General features: G+C 31.3%; 1 protein-coding gene across 2 annotated transcripts in view; it reads right to left on the bottom strand.

The window, feature by feature from the left end:
* Positions 1-20,704, bottom strand: part of LOC127734218 (TIMELESS-interacting protein-like) — a 42,634-nt gene that overhangs the window by 5,213 nt on the left and 16,717 nt on the right. For both annotated transcript variants that reach the window (XM_052243975.1, XM_052243974.1), the window contains exons 2-4: positions 14,827-14,975; positions 8,677-8,770; positions 343-418 (exon numbers count right to left, since the gene is read on the bottom strand). In XM_052243975.1, the coding sequence (XP_052099935.1) occupies positions 343-418; positions 8,677-8,770; positions 14,827-14,956 (300 nt within the window). In that variant the 5' untranslated portion in view covers positions 14,957-14,975. The remainder of the gene's footprint in view (positions 1-342; positions 419-8,676; positions 8,771-14,826; positions 14,976-20,704) is intronic.

Raw genomic sequence — 20,704 nt, 5'->3', positions numbered from 1 at the left:
GAATGTGGTGTCCGCCATTTGTTTGTCTCTATTAGTATGCACCTTTTATACCAATATGAAAATTTCCTATATAGGAGTTATAATTCCTACCAACAGTTTTCAAACAATGTTAATTTTCAAGCTTGATTGAGATTTTGCTATTGAATCTATACTATCCATTGAGAAATTAGAACATCAGAGAACTTGTAAAGTAATTTTCTCAATTTCAAAGATTTTCCTACAAACATGACAAAGGTACCCATTTGAAAATTTAACTATGATTTTATCTACACCTTTTTATATATATTTTTTGTATTCTTGAATATATATCCATAACACATATAAAAATCATATAACACTTACTTCGTTCCCTTGGCCTTTAAACTTAACCTTTTCAAATACTTTGGGAAGAATGGGTATTCCCCTTTCACCTGTCAATCTGAAAAAAGTACACATAATTCATATAATAGTACACTGTATGCCAGAATTTTTCCATGCATGTTTATATTTTGCTATATGTGGATTGACTTAAGTTAATAATGGCAAAATATGGCCAGGAATATTTTGCTGCTAACTATCACTCCATAATTGTGAATAAAAGCAAAAACAAAAATATCCTGATATATGCTAAGATACACAACAAAAATTATAAAGAAAGCAACAATTCATAATTTTTTTTTACAATAAAATCAATAAAAAGAATAAAGTTTGGTTGTCTTGTATAGATTTGTTTAAAACAATTTTTCTAGGATTTAAATATTTTACTTCCTGTTAATCTGCTGAAGTTAAAATACAGAAATGAGAAGTGTATTCACTTAATATAGTAGTGTTAAGAACTTTGGTCATCATTTCAAGAACCTTTTAAATTTGTATCAAAAAGTAATATACACTTATTTCCCTAATACTGCCCTCTAAAACACTGGATGTTATTAGAAATTTCCAATACGTCATCTATGCATCTATAATAAACTACTATAATTCATAGACCATAAACTTTTATTTTCTCCTTAATAATAAGATATAACAGTGCTAACATTAGATATACAATAATTTTTGCTATTCTACAAATTTAAAATATTCCTGGATAATCTCCACAGACCCAAAACCTGATTTTTATAAAAACATGTCATGTGAAAGTAAAATAAACTGCTTCGCTGAACGCAGCTGGATACGCCCTCTGAGGTCCAACCCGGAACAGTTGGGGCAAAAATGGACACAATATTCAAGCTTGATACAGGTCTGAATTTAGATTGTAATTAAATATTTGACATATTATAGGTTTCTGAATAAATGTAGTCAAAGAACTTGAAATTGGTTATATGAATTGAATTTATATTCAATTAAAGATTTCTTGCTGTTGTGCAATACACTATGCTGTTGCACAATACTTAGTAAATCTGTTGTCAGACTATAAACAAATAAAATTTATAAAATTCTAAAAGGAGCTTACATCAATAGATATAATCAATTCACCAAAGTTTCAAAAGAATTGCTGAAAGCATTTTTGAGTTATTGTCTGAAAACTGGAAAATCACCCCTTTTTTAATGGATAAAAACCCATAACTCGAAAATGTAAAATCTAAAATTTATAAAATTCTAAAGGGAGCTTACATCAATAGATATCAACAATTCATCAAAGTTTCATGAGAACTGCTGAAAGCATTTTTGAGTTATTGTCCGAAAACTTGAAAATCCCCCTTTTTTTTTTGAAAAAAACCCCGTAACTTGGAAACGTAAATTCTAAAATTTATAAAAATCAATAAAATGCTTCGCTGGGGCGCAGCTTGATACGACCGCAGAGGTCGAACCCTGAACAGTTGGGGCAAGTATGGACACAACATTCAAGCTTGATACAGCTCTGAATTTGGATTGTTATTAAATATTTGACACAGCATAGGTTTCTGACACAGAAAGAATGTGGTCTAAGAACTTGAATTTTTTTAATTTACCTATTATGGTCCAATGTCCAAAATCAAAATACATGGTTAGATTCAGCATATCAAAGAACCCCATATATTCAATTTTTGTTAAAATCAAACAAAGTTTAATTTTGGACCCCAACTTGGACAAACTTGAAAACTGGGCCCATAATAAAAAATTCGTAAGGGTTCCGCGGAACGTAGTGTCTCGCCTACTTTTGCTGTTAATTGCAGGCTCAACAAAAATGAGGAAAAAAATTAATAAAAATATTCCTCTCTATACTATCTTTTCATTGTAAGTAGCTTCTGTCCAAGTTTGGTAAAAATCCAGGATAGTTTATCAATCTAATAAATGTTTTAAAAACTTAAAGTGCAGACTGTATGTTATGTTAACTGGAAGAAAAACTAAGTCCATTTACAAGTAAAATACGGAAAAAATGGAATTTATTTTTTACTTTTTTACAAAATTTACTTCTGGATACTATCTTTTGATCATAAACAAGGTTCTTTCCAAGTTTGGTAGAAATCCAGGATAGTTTAAGAAAGTTATTAAAATTTCAAAAACTTTAACCACAGAGTGAATGTAATGTTTCATGGCAGAAAAACTAAGTCCATTTATAAGTAAAATACAGAAAAAATGGAATTTTTTTTTTACAAAATTTACTTCTGGATACTATCTTTTGATCATAAACAAGCTTCTTTCCAAGTTTGGTAGAAATCCAGGATAGTTTAAGAAAGTTATTAAAATTTCAAAAACTTTAACCACAGAGTGAATGTAATGTTTCTTGGCAGAAAAACTAAGTCCATTTATAAGTAAAATACGGAAAAAATGGAATTTTTTTTTTTACAAAATTTACTTTTGAATATTATCTTATGATCATAAACAAGCTTCTGTCCAAGTTTGGTAGAAATCCAGGATAGTTTAAGAAAGTTATTAAAATTTCAAAAACTTTAACCACAGAGTGAATGTTATGTTTCTTGGCAGAAAAACTAAGTCCATTTATAAGTAAAATACGGAAAAATTGGAATTTTTTTTTTACAAAATTTACTTTTGAATATTATCTTATGATCATAAACAAGCTTCTGTCCAAGTTTGGTAGAAATCCAGGATAGTTTAAGAAAGTTATTAAAATTTCAAAAACTTTAACCACAGAGTGAATATTTGTGGACGCCGCCGCCGACGGAATGTAGGATCGCTATGTCTCGCTTTTTCGACAAAAGTCGAAGGCTCGACAAAAATCTAAACATATGTTTAGATTCAGCATATCAAAGAACCTCAAGAAATCAATTTTTGCTAAAATCAAACTAAGTTTAATTTTGGACCCTTTAGACCTTAATGTAGACCAATTTAAAAAACAGGACTTAAAATTAAAAATCTAAATACACGGTTAGATTTGGAATATCAAAGAACCCCAATAATTCAATTTTTGATGAAATCAAACAAAGTTTAATTTTGGACCCTTTTGACCTCAATATGAACCAATTTGATAGCGGGGCCCACAAATAAAAAATCTAAATTCATGGTTAGATTCAGCATATCAAAGAACCCCATATATTCAATTTTTGTTGAAATCAAAAAAAGTTTAATTTTGGACCCCAACTTGGACCAACTTGAAAACTGGGCCCATAATCAAAAATCTAAACACATGTTTAGATTAGGCATTTCAAAGAACCCCAAGAATTCAATTTTTGTTAAAATCAAACTAAGTTTAATTTTGGACCCTTTGGACCTCAATGAAGACCAACTTAAAAAACGGGACCCAAATTAAACATCTAAAAACACGGTTAGATTTGGCATATCAAAGAACCCCAATAATTCAATTTTTGATGAAATCAAACAAAGTTTAATTTTGGACCCTTTTGACCTCAATATGAACAAATTTGATAGCGGGGCCTACAAATAAAAAATCTAAATACATGGTTAGATTCAGCATATCAAAGAACCTCATATATTCAATTTTTGTTGAAATCAAACAAAGTTTAATTTTGGACCCCAATTTGGACCAACTTGAAAACTGGGCCCATAATCAAAAATCTAAATACATGTTTAGATTCAGCATATCAAAGAACCCCATATATTCAATTTTTGTTGAAATCAAACAAAGTTTAAATACTGGACCCTATCTTGGACCAACTTGAAAACTGGGCCCATAATCAAAAATCTAAACACATGTTTAGATTCAGCATATCAAAGAACCCCAAGAATTCAATTTTTGTTAAAATCAAACTAAGTTTAATTTTGGACCCTTTGGACCTTAATGTAGACCAATTTAAAAAACAGGACCCAAAATTAAAAATCTAAATACACGGTTAGATTTGGAATATCAAAGAGCCCCAATAATTCAATTTTAGATGAAATCAAACAAAGTTTAATTTTGGACCCTTTTGACCTCAATATGAACCAATTTGATAACGGGGTCCACAAATAAAAAATCTAAAGAACCCCATATATTCAATTTTTGTTGAAATCAAACAAAGTTTAATTTTGGACCCCAATTTGGACCAACTTGAAAACTGGGCCAAAAATCAAAAATCTAAATACATGTTTAGATTCAGCATATCAAAGAACCTCATATATTCAATTTTTGCTAAAATCAAACAAAGTTTAATTTTGGACCCTTTGGACCTTAATGTAGACTATTTTGAAAACTGGACCCAAAATTAAAAATCTAAATACACTGTTAGATTCGGCATAACAAATAAATAAATGTGATCAAAGATTTTACAAATCTAATGGGCCATACTGTGCAATTAAAGATTACTTCTTGAAATCTTTCAATATTTGAAATTTGAAAAAAAAATAATATTTGAAGAATAATTCTTTTTAATTTCTGAAATCTGAAATGAGAAAAAATTGACCCCCCACAATTTCTTTTTATCCCCCCCCCCTTTTTTCCCCCAAAAAATTCTTTCCCTCAAGATATGGTCATAATCTCAATTCAAATTTCCAATGGAGTTGGCAACCATAATTACCCATTTAATTTTACCATAGTGCTAACTTAATCTATTTTATAATAGAATTAAAAATATAGTGTCAAATCTTTCATATAGATTTTTTTGTAAAATAAAATGATGCAACATTCGCAGATATTTTTACTGGTCTTCCTTTATAAATATGCATTTCTTTAAACATAATTTAAAAGCAGTGTAAGGGAAGTAAGCAAAACGTTGTATTTGGATTACCTCCCTTACACTGTTTTAAAATATCTTTATTGTTCATTAACCATTACTTTATACATAATTTAAAAGCAGTGTAAGGGAGATAATTTCAATGATGTATTTGATTTATCTCCCTTACACTGCTTTAAATTATGTTTTGTACTAAAGTATTTGTCCATTAACCAGGACAACCTTGTTTTTCCCCCTTTTTTGCCCCTAATTCCTAAACAGTTTGAGCCATAACCCCCCAAAGCAAATCCTAACCATCCCTTTGTGGTATGGAAACTTGTAGTATAATTTCAGAGAGATCCATACACTGTTCCACAGTTATTGTCTGGAAACTAGAAAATGCTTATTTTTGGCCCCTTTTTGGCCCCTAATTCCTTAACTGTTGGTACCATAACCCCCAAAATCAATCCCAACCTTCCTTTTGTGGTATTTAACCTTATGGTAAAATTTCAAAAAGATCCATTCACTTAAACTAAAGTTAGAGTGCGAAAACCAATGTGTATTCGGACGACGACGACGACGCCAACGTCATACCAATATACGACCACAAAAATTTTTTTGCGGTCGTATAAAAAGGAGCTCATGTCAATAGATATAAACAATTAACCAAAATTTCTTGCAAGTTGGTGAAAGCATTCTTGAGTTATTGTCCGAAAACTGGAAAACCCCCCTTTTTTCAATGAATAAAACCCCATAACTCGGAAACGTAAAATCTAAAATTTATAAAAACGAAAGGGAGCTCACGTCAATAGATATAAACAATTCACTAAAGTTTTATGCAAATTGGTTAAAGCGTTTTTGAGTTAATGTCTGACATGTTGACGACGGACGGACAGACAGACAGACGGACGGATGGACGGACAGAGGTATACCATGATACGTCCCGTAAACGGGCATATAAAAATTCAATATCAATAAGAACCAGTCTATACAGTTCAAGGAAAAAGTATGGTGAGGTTTTCTTTTTGGCCTGTTGAATACAAAAATAAATGGGGAATGTGTCCATGGGACACAGATGATGTCCCTGCTTGCATACAACGTTATAAACGGCCATAACTCAAGAACTGTAAAAGTGACACTACCCAAATTTGAACTTGATCTGAGTTTTGTGGTAATAAGCATTGTTTATAAGTATCATAACATTTAGTTGACGTAAACTTAAATTAGAGAACAGAAACAAATATTTCAGCAATTTTGAGATTTGTAAAGGGGCACAACTTTAGAACGGTAAAAGTGACGCCACCAAAATTCAAACTTGATCTGTCTTTTGTGGTTATAAACATTGTGGATAAGTTTCATAACATTTGGTTGAGGCAAACTAAAGTTAGAGAACGGAATAGAAAAATTCAGCAATTTTTCCATTTGTAAAGGGGCATAACTCAACAACTGAAAATTGGCCACCAAAATTCAAACTCGATCTGTGTTTTGTGGTAATAAGAATTGTGGATAAGTTTTATAACATTTGATTTAAGCCAACTAAAGTTAGAGAACGGAAACCAATTTTGGGATGTATGGACGTACAGACGGACAAGGGTAAAACTTAATGCCCCCGTCGCTACGGCGGGGGCATATAAATCACCAAGTATTAATAATCTATCAAATGACATCCTTATGATATTCCAAAGACACTCTGTTAGAAGTTTTAATAAAATTTAGGAATTTGCTGTACGTCTTCAAACTTTTTTACTGTAAAGAAAACTGCCAAAATTACTTCATATTTAGATCATTCCATCAATATCTAGATATGAACTACAGCCTAAAGTGAAAATAACTTTTGCAACAAGATGTCTTATACAAAGATGATGATGTAAGTACCTAATTCTTGGGTAAGGCTATTTCTCTTTATCAATTTTTGGTCAAACAAGTTTTTACTATGGCAAAATGATATAGAAAAAGACATTTCTGTACTAAAATAGTCAAACTGCTAGTAGTCCTTTGTTAATTTATGTATCATTGTCATTTTGCTTAGTTTCTTCCGTTACCTATTCTGACATTGGACTCGGACTTCTTTTAAACTGAGTTTACTGTGCGTACTGCTGTGTGTTTGTTTATTCTACATTGGCTACAGGTATAGGGGGAGGGTTGAGATCTTACAAAACATGTTTAACCCCGCTGCATTTTTGCGTCTGTCCTAAGTCTGGCCTTTGTTAGTCTTGTATGTTTTTTTAATTTCAGTTAATTTATATGTTTCGGAGTTTAGTGTGACGTCCATTTTCACTGAACTAGAGCACATTTTTGTTCAGGGGCCAGCTGAAGCCCGCCTCCTGGTGCGGGATTTTCTCGATGTGTTGAAGACCCATTGGTGGCCTTGGGCTGTTTTCTGCTCTTTGGTTGGGTTGTTGTCTCTTTGACATATTCCCCATTTCCATTCTCAATTTTAAACTAAATAATCCTATTCTTTTAAGAATAAAACTTAAAATAAAACAATTGAAAGGACTGACTAATTTTACTCTTTTTGGCAATTTATGGGACAAAACAAAGCTTGACACAACTAGACAAGACATACTGGGGACAAAACAAAGCTTGGCACAACTAGACAAGTCATTACACCACCCTATTTTGCAGAGAATCTGAGATTCACACAGGTTTATGGGACAAAACAAAGCTTGACACAACTAAACAAGTCATTACATCACCCTATTTCTGCAGAGATTCACAAATAAGATAACAATGACAGAATTCATCATAATTTTCAAAAATATCTTTGAGTTAACTTTTACAAGCATCCCTGTTACAACTCCTCCCTCTCAACCTACCAAATCTTATATTTTCTTTAAGTTTGGTAAAGATCTAGGCTAGATAATAGCCATTGGAAAAAATTGTTCTAATTAATATAATAAACTAATTGATAATACTTTGGTTTTCTATCATAACCTTAGTTTGACACTTTGACCTTTTTATCATAAGCAGGTGTTAAAATCAGAAAATCAAATAATAAAACTTTTAGAGATCAAACATTACTTATATCCTGTTGACCTTGGTCAACAAGTTCTAACTTAAGTAAACAAGTTGTTCAAACTTCTGTAGTGTAAACAAATATTAAAGACCTATTTATTTACAATCAATCATTTCTAATATAGTTCATCTATGACCTATATATAATTGTGTATGTCTCAGGGATATACATGTACATGGATGTGAAATCAGGATTTTTCTAAGAAATTTTGCTTTCAGGAAAAAAAATAATTTCAGTAGTTTGTGCAAAACATTCAGCAGAGAATTAAGTTTGATCTTATTTGTTTTGTCTTAAAAGAGTATGTTCAAAAGTGATATTTAAAAAAAAAAAAAAAAAAAAAAAACCCTAAATTGCATTCTTTTTAAGAAAGAGATAAGTATTTTTTGTGAAGTCTTACTTGCATTCTATATATACTGTAAATTCAGAAATTATTGCGAGGTTTTTCTTAATGCAAATAATGCAACTGAGTGAGTGAGTATCACACTTTGATATCTGTTACATATATCTTTATGCAGAATTTCCTGAATTCACAAGAATAAATTACGCATTTTTGTTCATTCTTCAAAAATAGCAATAATAAATGCACACAATAATTTCTGAACTTACAGTACTGTGGGAAATTATTTGATGCTAAAGTAAAATATGAGTGTATACCTTTGCCCATCTAACTTTGGCATGGGTTTCCTCACCACTTTCTTTGCTGCTCCTTTTGATAAATCTTTTAATTTAGACATAACATCTGTATTATCTACAACAGATAATTTATTTAGGATTATGGAATATTGTAATTACAAAGTACTAACTAAGGTTTCTTTTCACATGAAAAGCTATTTTCACTATCAGTTATAAATTATTTATTTATCTATCAAGTCATTAACAATTCATTTTTCTTGATTTTGCTGACAGTTACAATTCATTTTCATAATTTGGGAACAGTTTGATTATTTTTCTCAAATAAAAATTCACATGTTAGTGCTAGGCACACCCTTCTCATATCTTAAGAATTAAGGTGTCTGACAAATCCAAACACACACACACACATTACAACTCATCACTGTTGAGTTGCTGACCAAATATGAAGTCATTCTTTTCAGTAGTATTGGAGAAAAATTTAAAGATCATTCAACATATTGATACAGTCCAAGGTATATTTCAACACATTGAGAAAATTAAAGTATTGGCAAACAGGAAGTATGTATTTGATAGAACAGAAAATTGCTTAAATGTTACAATTCATTATTGTCAAGCTGCAGATCAAACATGAAATCATTCTGTTAAATAATTTCTAAGAAAAGCGAGAAGAAAACATTTGTAGGAAGACAGATGGACTGAGGAACAGACAAGGAGATTGCAATACAGCCCCTGCTCCTACACGAGTTACTACAGTAGAGGTATAATAATAATTTGAATGAAATATTTCACAATGCTTTCTCTAATTATTAAGATGGTGTAATATTTCAAATTTTTCTCTTTATTTGTTCATGTTACATTCATGTTCTTAAAATTTTGCCATCTTAATAAGAGAAAAGGATGTTTATGATCTTTTTACCAAATCATTAGAAAAAGGTCCATTGCAGCTCCAACTGGACATTAAGTTCATGTAAAAACATCAGATAAAATTTCCCCAATATTGAACTAAAGGGAAATAACACTTTTCAACTCTTCATACTCATGAATAGTAAAGAAAGTTGGTATTTTTTTTTTTAATAAAAAAAAAGAATTCTCATGAAAGAATATTATATTATTATGGATGCAATGGTAGAATCTATACATGACATCCATGTTGTGGATATATCTAGTTGTAACTGACAAAAGGATACATTCTTATACAGAGCCAGTAAACAATCTAATTAAATCACTGTAGCCTTAGCCTGATGACCCACTTATGACTTATTGGAAATCAATCTTCCATAAACCCCATTTGAACTTCTGACTTTTTATTATTATTAGTTATTCCTGGGACTATTATACTAACAGTTATTATTATAATAGTCCCAGGTTATTCAGACTTTGAAATAATCATATCAAGTTTTCTTGCTAATTGTAATAACCAATAACAATTTGTTAATTTGTGAATACCAGTATTTCTTATTTGGAAATATTTTTACTGAAATTTGAATTTTGAAGTCAATATTACGATTTGTGTCTGTTTTAGTTGAGAAATATATATAAAAGGCTCCTAAAAGATTACTAATTAATTAAAGTTTTTGAAATAATTGGCAAAATTATAAATTAGTACAAAATCTTCCTTCAAGGGCAATAACTCCCAGGAGTAACCAAATGGTTACAGACATATTGGCATTTTGTAGATCAGTATTGTCCCACTCAACCATTCTTTTAATTCTACCCCAATACTTTCAAATTGAGAGTTTCTCTTCTCTGAAAAAACATAAGTTTATATAGCAACTATGCTTTCCTCATACACATCAACCATAATATATTTTGAGGAGGAGTATATGGACAAAAATATAAATAGAATAGAGAATGGAAGTGGGGAATGTGTTGAAGAGACAACAACCCAACCAAAGAGCAGAAAACATAGGCCACCAATGAGTCTTCAACGCAGCGAGAAAATCCCACCCAGAGGTGGACTTCAGCTGGCCCCTTAACAATAATGCATACTAGTTCAGAAAAATGAACACCACACTAAACTATAAAACATAAAATTGAACCAAAATTTAAAATTAAAAAATGTGTCAGAGGACATGAATGCCCCCGCTCAAGCTTTGCAACGAAAATGGGACAGACGGAAAGATGGAAGCTTAAGGTTAACACTTAATGCCCCTGTTGCCTACAGCAGGGGCATTAAAACATGCAAGAATAACAAAGGCTAGAGGTTCCTAACTTCGGATAGGCGCAAAAATGTTGTGGGGTTAAAGATGTTTTGTGATATCTCAACCCTCCAATAACTCTAGCCAATGTGGAATAAACAAACACACAGCAAAAAACACCATAAAAGTCAGTTCAAAAGAAGTCGGAGTCTGATGTTAGAAAAGGTAACAGAAGAACTACCCATATCATGCCAACAACTGGTACAAGTTCATTTCACCATTGTAACTGGTATTTTCTGGGACATAATTAGGTTTCCACTGGAATTAGATAGTTTAAAATACTGTAAATTCAGAAATTATTGCGAGGTTTTTATTATTGCGACAAAGTTGTAAACGCAATAATTTAAACTCTCATTTTGAAATATTTTAAATGAACTAAACAGGATTTTTCTCAAAATTGTAAAAATTAAAATCGCATTTAAGTCTAAAATGACAAAATCGCAATAATAAATGCACGCAATAATTTCTGAATTTACAGTAACTAACTCCTTTTTTCACACATCACCATGATACATTATACCATGTACACTTGATACAGAGATAACGAACTCCTTTTTTCACACATCACCATGATACATTATACCATACACTTGATACAGAGATAACGAACTCCTTTTTTCACACATCACCATGATACATTATACCATGTACACTTGATACAGAGATAACTAACTCCTTTTTTCACACATCACCATGATACATTATACCATACACTTGATACAGAGATAACTAACTCCTTTTTTCACACATCACCATGATACATTATACCATGTACACTTGATACAGAGATAACTAACTCCTTTTTTCACACATCACCATGATACATTATACCATACACTTGATACAGAGATAACTAACTCCTTTTTTCACACATCACCATGATACATTATACCATGTACACTTGATACAGAGATAACTAACTCCTTTTTTCACACATCACCATGATACATTATACCATACACTTGATACAGAGATAACTAACTCCTTTTTTCACACATCACCATGATACATTATACCATGTACACTTGATACAGAGATAACGAACTCCTTTTTTCACACATCACCATGATACATTATACCATGTACACTTGATACAGAGATAACTAACTCCTTTTTTCACACATCACCATGATATATTATACCATACACTTGATACAGAGATAACTAACTCCTTTTTTCACACATCACCATGATACATTATACCATGTACACTTGATACAGAGATAACGAACTCCTTTTTTCACACATCACCATGATACATTATACCATACACTTGATACAGAGATAACTAACTCCTTTTTTCACACATCACCATGATACATTATACCATGTACACTTGATACAGAGATAACGAACTCCTTTTTTCACACATCACCATGATACATTATACCATACACTTGATACAGAGATAACTAACTCCTTTTTTCACACATCACCATGATACATTATACCATGTACACTTGATACAGAGATAACGAACTCCTTTTTTCACACATCACCATGATACATTATACCATGTACACTTGATACAGAGATAACTAACTCCTTTTTTCACACATCACCATGATACATTATACCATGTACACTTGATACAGAGATAACGAACTCCTTTTTTCACACATCACCATGATACATTATACCATGTACACTTGATACAGAGATAACTAACTCCTTTTTTCACACATCACCATGATATATTATACCATACACTTGATACAGAGATAACTAACTCCTTTTTTCACACATCACCATGATACATTATACCATGTACACTTGATACAGAGATAACGAACTCCTTTTTTCACACATCACCATGATACATTATACCATGTACACTTGATACAGAGATAAAGAACTCCTTTTTTCACACATCACCATGATACATTATACCATACACTTGATACAGAGATAACTAACTCCTTTTTTCACACATCACCATGATATATTATACCATACACTTGATACAGAGATAACTAACTCCTTTTTTCACACATCACCATGATACATTATACCATGTACACTTGATACAGAGATAACGAACTCCTTTTTTCACACATCACCATGATACATTATACCATGTACACTTGATACAGAGATAACGAACTCCTTTTTTCACACATCACCATGATACATTATACCATACACTTGATACAGAGATAACGAACTCCTTTTTTCACACATCACCATGATATATTATACCATACACTTGATACAGAGATAACTAACTCCTTTTTTCACACATCACCATGATATATTATACCATACACTTGATACAGAGATAACTAACTCCTTTTTTCACACATCACCATGATACATTATACCATGGAAGTAATATTGAAAGGAATAACATCGTCGTCACTTCAAAGGTTTCATCTGCGTTACCGCCCATCTTTCGATAACTCGTTAATTGGTTTAATATATGGCATGGTAATTGACTCTCGACATGTGATAGATCAAATCACTGACACTTTTCGGTCATTTTCGTGTTCCCGGAAAATTACGAATAGACCAGTTGTTGTCGTATGTACGTACGAAGTAACCCGAATAGTTCACTCGTTACATTCCGCTGCTGTACGCTACCGAATAGAGTCAGTCATTCAATGTTGATTTTAGTCTATTTTTCCTATTTATGTCTTTTTCGATCTTAATAGTTTAGGCCGACAGTTATCACATATTGAATTTAAGAAAAAGGGTGGATCATTTTCAATTTTAATACTTAAAACCATGCAGTTAATTAAGAAGACATTTCTGAATGATTGTACAAAAAATATGTTTCGACCCCCTTTTATTTAATACGAATAATCCAAGTCTTCCGTGTATACCAGGCAAATTAAATATTCACAATTTTAAACGTTTCTATTCTTTAATTTGTACATAAACAAATTCATATAAAATAAATTTGCGGTTAGACAGATAGCGTCAAGCTCGTATTGTATGGTTGATTTTCTTTTTGCTGTAACGTGCTACATTAATATTAGTATTCAATTGTAAACACTTTTTTAAAATAGATATAAATTTAACATGTTTACGAACTTTTGATCCCGATTTTCATTGTCCAGTTTCAATAACGTAATCAATTACTTGAAAGTAAATATTTTTATAAATCTCGATAAACTTGGCACATTTCAACAGTAAAATATTCTATGTCTACATCTGTCTACATTATTTTGTTCAACATCATGTGAAACCTGATCAATTCATCGGTATTTAACTGTTTTACTCGGGATCCGCTTTTAACCGGAAAATACTTTTAGAACAGTTTAAAACAAACGGTAAAAAGCAAAAATATGCTAAATTAAATACAATTTTCCAAGCTAAACTGTTGTAGGTTGAACAATTCTCGTCCGTTTTTCAAGTTTTTTACATCATACGACTTCTTTCTGAAGGTAGAGGTTTTATATGATACAGCGCCACCTTCTTATTAATAAACCTCGGATTTCACACAGGTGCTTTATAATTACCGGACTCGATAAAATCATGTGACTGATAAGAAATTCCAGATGCCATTTTACAACCGCGGTATCACAGATAGTAACCAAAGGGGTCTTGCCGCTGAGACTATAATTGGATAAAATCATATGACTTTAGTACAGAGCTCTGCAGGCTGTTAATACATGCTAATTAGTCGTTGTTATTCCTTTTAAATATTACTTCCATGATTATACCATACACTTGATACAGAGATAACTAACTCCTTTTTTCACACATCACCATGATATATTATACCATACACTTGATACAGAGATAACTAACTCCTTTTTTCACACATCACCATGATACATTATACCATACACTTAATACAGAGATAAGTCAGACAAAACATAAATACAGTGGACGCTCAAATGTCGTCTCAATTCATAGATTTGAATAATATTTATTCCTGATCTCTCAAAAATTCTGTGATCTCCAATTATTTTTGTCAGTCTGATCAACTTTGAGATACTGAGAGTCGACTCTATGATTAGCACTATACCTTCATCTTCTCCTTCAGCAGCCCCCTCCTCTCCATCAGGTAGATCTGGAAGCGGCCCAACAGAGGGGAAATCATCATCTGCTGCTTCTTCTTCAAATATATCTTCCATGTCAAGATTAACTGATTCCATGTCTTTATTCTTCAACAAACTGGAAATACAGATAAATCTTTAAGCATCTAACCATACATTAATTTCAATTAGCATGCCAGTTTGCATACAGTGGTAAATAAATCTATACAAGTACAAAGACCTATACTAACAGTAATCCTAAGATTTCTGAATGCAATATCAGGGCAAAGTATCTAATATGAAGAAAATAAATTTTAGTGTAAGAGTCAATATAGGTTTTTTTCTCCATTGTGCTCATAAAAAATATCACTAGCCAAACCTTTCAAAAGAACTTTGTGGTGCTAAACATTGCTCAAGTCTGTTCTTATAGAAAAAATTTACAGTAATTGTATACTGCGAAACATATCCCTACAGTTTGAAATTTTATTCAAATACATCATGTACATGTAGCCTTATGCACGACTTTTGACAATTTTTACATCCTGTAGGCCATTACTTCATTCAAACAATTATCTCACTTACCGATTACTTTTATTTTAATGTTTTATTCCTAAACTCTTTTTTATTGAAGTAATCTTTATTTTGTTTCTGTTGCATTTAACAATTATTCTATTACCAGTAAAAGGAAAGGAAGGGGATAAGGGTGCTTATACTTTATAACAATATTTGTACCTTAATATAAAAGTAACCTACTGAACTTTTACTGAACTAACCAATTTTAATTACAACATGGTTTTAGAATCACCTTTTGCTGTCATTTGATTTTCAAGGTAGTTGCTTTTACAGCATTATAAAAAATTCTAATAAATGTATGGCAATGAAAGAATGAGAAACACTTGCAGGGAAAAGACATTTTATTTAGAGTGGAATCAGACTAGACAGGATTTTCTGACCACTGACCAGAAACCTGTCAGCTTTTTTTTTCTTTTTCATTAAACAGGGACAAGATCTGCTTTGTCAGTATACCAAAGGGTGAAACTGCATTGCTCTTACTGCCTTCTTTGGCAAACAAGGCAGAAACAACCATGTTTTTACCAGCTACCTTTTTTGCCAAATTTTTTAAAACGTCATTAACATTAAACCTTAAGATATTCAATCTGGATATCTGGACCTTCATTATTCTTCTGGTCATACTTGCAACTTATTTATTAGGAAATCCTTTTTTTCTCTTGTTCTAAAACTACAACAAACGTATGTAGTCCTGCATTCTAGTTTCACATTTTAAAAACATTTATGTTACATGTACATGTAGAATGCAACAAGAATTTCATATATATGCTATTAATTCAATATTGTTTTCAGACCCAGTATTTCCTTTTAAATTCATAATTCAATGAATTATCATGAGTAGGTAGGTAGGCAAATGAAGGTATTCTTGAAAATATTTTACAGACTATTTAGTGAAATGTTTTGGACTTTTAATGGTGCTTAACCTAAATTGTCTAGACTTTAAAACTCTTTAACCAAAAATATCCATGAAACAATCGGATTAAAATCAGATCTTTCACTTTGATCCGTTAGACCTGACCCCTTATTGAATAATTTCATATCCTAAAGGCAACAAACAAATCCAACAGAGCAAAGTGAAATGTTCAATAAATGTTTTAGGGTCGGCATGAATATTAAAAAGGAATTATTATTAAAAGGAAAACAGAAACAAAACTATATTATGTGAGGATGGGGCTTCACATTCCCCTTTTCAATTCAAGAAAAAAAAATAGTACCCTCACATAACTAAACTATTAAATCCCTTTGCCTTATCAAGTTTACTTTGATTTGATTTTAATATTCAAAAAAGTAAACCCGTAAACTCTATGAAACCTGCATGCAAGTAGATTTACATGTAACTTTTAATCCATGTTTTTATAATACACATACCAGTAAATATATATATATATATGTCTTTCTACAAATATTTTGTTACAATAACTTAAAGGGAAACTCCGCAAAAAAATGAAAAATTGATATTTTGTTCTTAAAGCATAAAAAACCACATGTTAATAAATAAAAAACTTTTATTCTCTATGTAAAGAGATCAAAATCGATTTTTGAAATTCACTATCAGTTCTCGACATATCGCCATCTTGTCGGCATGTTCGATCTAAAAAGTCACGTGATATCTATAAACCACAAAGAACAAAAAGAATCGGGGATTTACCGACCGTGCGTTAAAAACTCCCATCATCAATTGGGGATTACCGTAGACAGTTATTCAGTGTCAAAATGTCTTGTCAAGCGTACGGTTGTTCTGTCAGACAAGGTTATGACAAAAGTCTACATAGTTTTCCCAATCCCACAAAAAAAAGAAAGAATTGTATCAGACGTGGTTGTACAACCTTAAACAAACAGCAAATAGTTGCATCTATAGCAAGCACAAGTTTGTGTGTGAAGACCATTTTGAACAATATTATTTCGAGGGGATTCGATGGTAATTATCCTTTTTTAATAACAAAATAACCTAGCAGTTCTGATAGCTATAGTTATCAAATCCTTATATGATAAGATCTCGTTGAATAAAAAAAATATAGATTTGATGAGAAAGAACAGTTTCAATTATAAGAAAGACAAATGCAGTGTTCTTGTAACAATCACTGATTTACAGAAGATTCATTAGTATGCCTCTTTTATATAAAGTGCATTGATTTGTATTAAGAATAGTTCCGTATTTAGACAAGATAATTTTTCAATTAATAAAGTTATACGATATAAAATAACATTTTTTTAATTATGATATTTAACGGCTATTGACAAGGAGCAATGTTAGGAAGAGGTTTTAGCTGGGACATAATATGTTGATATAGTATAATATTCCCAGGTTATAGATGTTGAAATATCAAAATATCGGACATCTCAATTTTTTTATTAAAAGTGGGTTTCTTTTAACTAATCTTTAAATTATATCAAATTGATACGGGATCAATTCGGAACGGTCACTTATAAAGACACTTAGCTTTACAGTTAAATGTGTGACTCTATCTGGTATGTTCGGTGAAAAATTTATAGGTTTTTTTTCTTTTTAAATTTTATTTACGTTATCTTATTATATATATATATAATATATATATTTTAGCTTCCTCCCGAATTGATAATACGTATGTCAGAATCATTGATAGATGTCGTGTCAGAGCGACACATTCAGTTAGGTATTCCAAGGACGTATATTAGATACACGTCCCTGGGTATTCCAGTGACATCCTATCAACTAAAAATTCGTATTACACAATTATATAATACAGGTTCATGCATGGCCTCTTTATTGAGGTACCCGGTGTGCACAGGTAACATTTATTGAACCATATATTTGTGTATAACGTTGTTTATCTTGTGTGTTTTTGAAATTATAATTCCACCTTTTAATGAATGATGTTCTGGTAATAATATTATCCACTATTTTTGCTGATAATAAGTTTAAAAAAAAATATAAATATGACCTTTGAACATTTTTGTGAAATGAATATTGTTTTGTCATGATTCTGGACCATATTTTTGAAAAAAAATTCTTCACGCAAATACAAGCTTTTGTCGATTGGCAAACATGCAGATATATAAAGTAATGCAGCACTTAGTCACTATCAATATTAATTCATTGAAGATAAGAGAACCCTTCTCTATCTAATGTCCCTATCTTTATAAGGATTAGGACGACAGGGGAAAAGGGAGCGGAGATAGAGTGGCATAATGAAAAAAAAATAACCGAATAGAGAACAATATAGAGAATGATCGACGAAAAGCGAAATAGTTATTGTTAAGGAGCGGAGATAATTTAAGAGAGGCATAGTGAAAAAAAATGTTTGCTTGAGAAAGTTATTGCTTGCTTTGATATTTTTAGTTATACAAAATCACACATCGTGTTACTAATTGGTATTCACGTGCACTAACTTGATGCTGGGAACAGTATACAATGGTATATTAATATATATGTTCCTGCTTGATGTTTTGAGTTTCTGCATAGCATGGTTAAAAATAATTAGTATCCCATTTGTTGTATCGTAGTGTCACGGTGTTACTTTGTTAAATTTATTTAGTTTGTTAATGATTGTGTAAATAAGAATAAATCTGTATAAAAACTTCATACCATTTTAGTGATTGCCTATAGGCGTTTGATTATTGTTACATTTAAGATATATATATATATATTTAGAACCTTTCATACATCTTAAAGTAAAAGATGTGTGTCTGAGTTAAACGACACAAGAACCCTGTAATACTAGTACGAGAGTATAGCATGTAAAAATTCCTACTCAATATGGTTGTATTGGAAATCTTTTCATACAGATTGACAACTCATGGTCCGACATGCATGTAATATTTGCCACATGACGCTCATAGTTCTTTCTACCATCATCATCTTATTCATTAAATATTGCTGTAAACATCGATGGTTCACACCCAAACAAAATGGGAGTAATATACCTTCAGATCTTCTCCGTGGTATACACTTGTGAATTATATAAACGAAATTCGGTATTGAAGTGAATCTTCATCTCACAAACACAATTTTTGAATTACGATTTTGAGTGAACACCCACCAAACCAATACAAACGTATGGCAAGATATAACCATGCAGGCATTTAGTTTTCGTCAGACACAAGATAAATAATCACCCTCATAAACGTATATATGCATGCAGTTTCAAATATCAAGAACAAGCGGTCGATGTCTATAGATCATTATTAAGTCGGTTAACTAACTGTTCAGAGTCAGACATGTCAATAGTTCATTCTTGGAACCTTCATATACCCCATCCGACAATGGGAACTCTTTCTGATAGTGTTGACAACATAAGCTTGTTTATCTGTACAAGTGGTTGCGTGGCCTCTCCTGCCCCAACAAACAAATACGCTACTAGTCTGCTATCTCTGGAGTTCATCCTCAATGGCGCTTATACGTCAGGAAACTTACAAGTATACTAGTGAAGATTGTTTCAAGAACAACGAGGTTGGGACGAACTGTTCTAAAATCGTCAATATCAGTAATATATTACAAAGATATGCCTTTAATTACAACAACTGTATTACTGATTTGGATTAATGACGGCTATCCTAAAAAGAATCCTCAAACAAATTAATGTATTAGCTTAGATTTATAATGTATGTATATTCATTAATGAAATAAACGATAATTGGTATTCTTTTCACAAATAATTTGTCTAAGTGATTGTCAAATGAATTTAATTATTTAAGAATGAAATGTTAGTAAGAAAATTAAAAAAAATCATGCATGTTGTACTGTTGTATTTTTGCAGTTAAAAACTTTAAAATTGTGATAGTTTTACGATTGTTAGCATTTAAACATCGCCAGATTTTAATACAAGTTGAAGAATTCCGGTAAAGTAAATTAAACAGATGTGCAATGATTATTAATTGGGAAATGTAACATTTAATTTTTAAGATTAAAAGTACTATTCTTTTAACTTCATATCTTAACTTTATGCTTATTGCATAGAACGTAACCGAAAATTGTTCCATTTTAATATTGTAACACTTCCGGAATTAAAAAGTTGAATGTTAATTTTCAATTAATTTATATAATTTAATTATTGTTTCTCTATTGTCATCGGGTATTTCATCTAGGTATATTAAACACGCTATACTCTTTCTGTTAATCCATTCAAAATGACAATATTCACACCTGTGTACGTTTGAATTCACACCTGTGTACGCCTGAGGCTAAATTGCTGCAAGGTAAAGTTCAAACGAATTCTCATCAAATCGAGAAATAAACAATGACTGTACAAAATAATATACACACTCTGTTCACAAATATTTTGCATTGAAATGGTTATCAAAGTTATAACGGTAAATAAA

The sequence above is a fragment of the Mytilus californianus genome, unplaced genomic scaffold (assembly GCF_021869535.1).
Source record: "Mytilus californianus isolate M0D057914Y unplaced genomic scaffold, xbMytCali1.0.p SCAF_3, whole genome shotgun sequence".
Taxonomy (NCBI): domain Eukaryota; kingdom Metazoa; phylum Mollusca; class Bivalvia; order Mytilida; family Mytilidae; genus Mytilus; species Mytilus californianus.
This window is presented reverse-complemented; position numbering and strand designations above follow the sequence as displayed.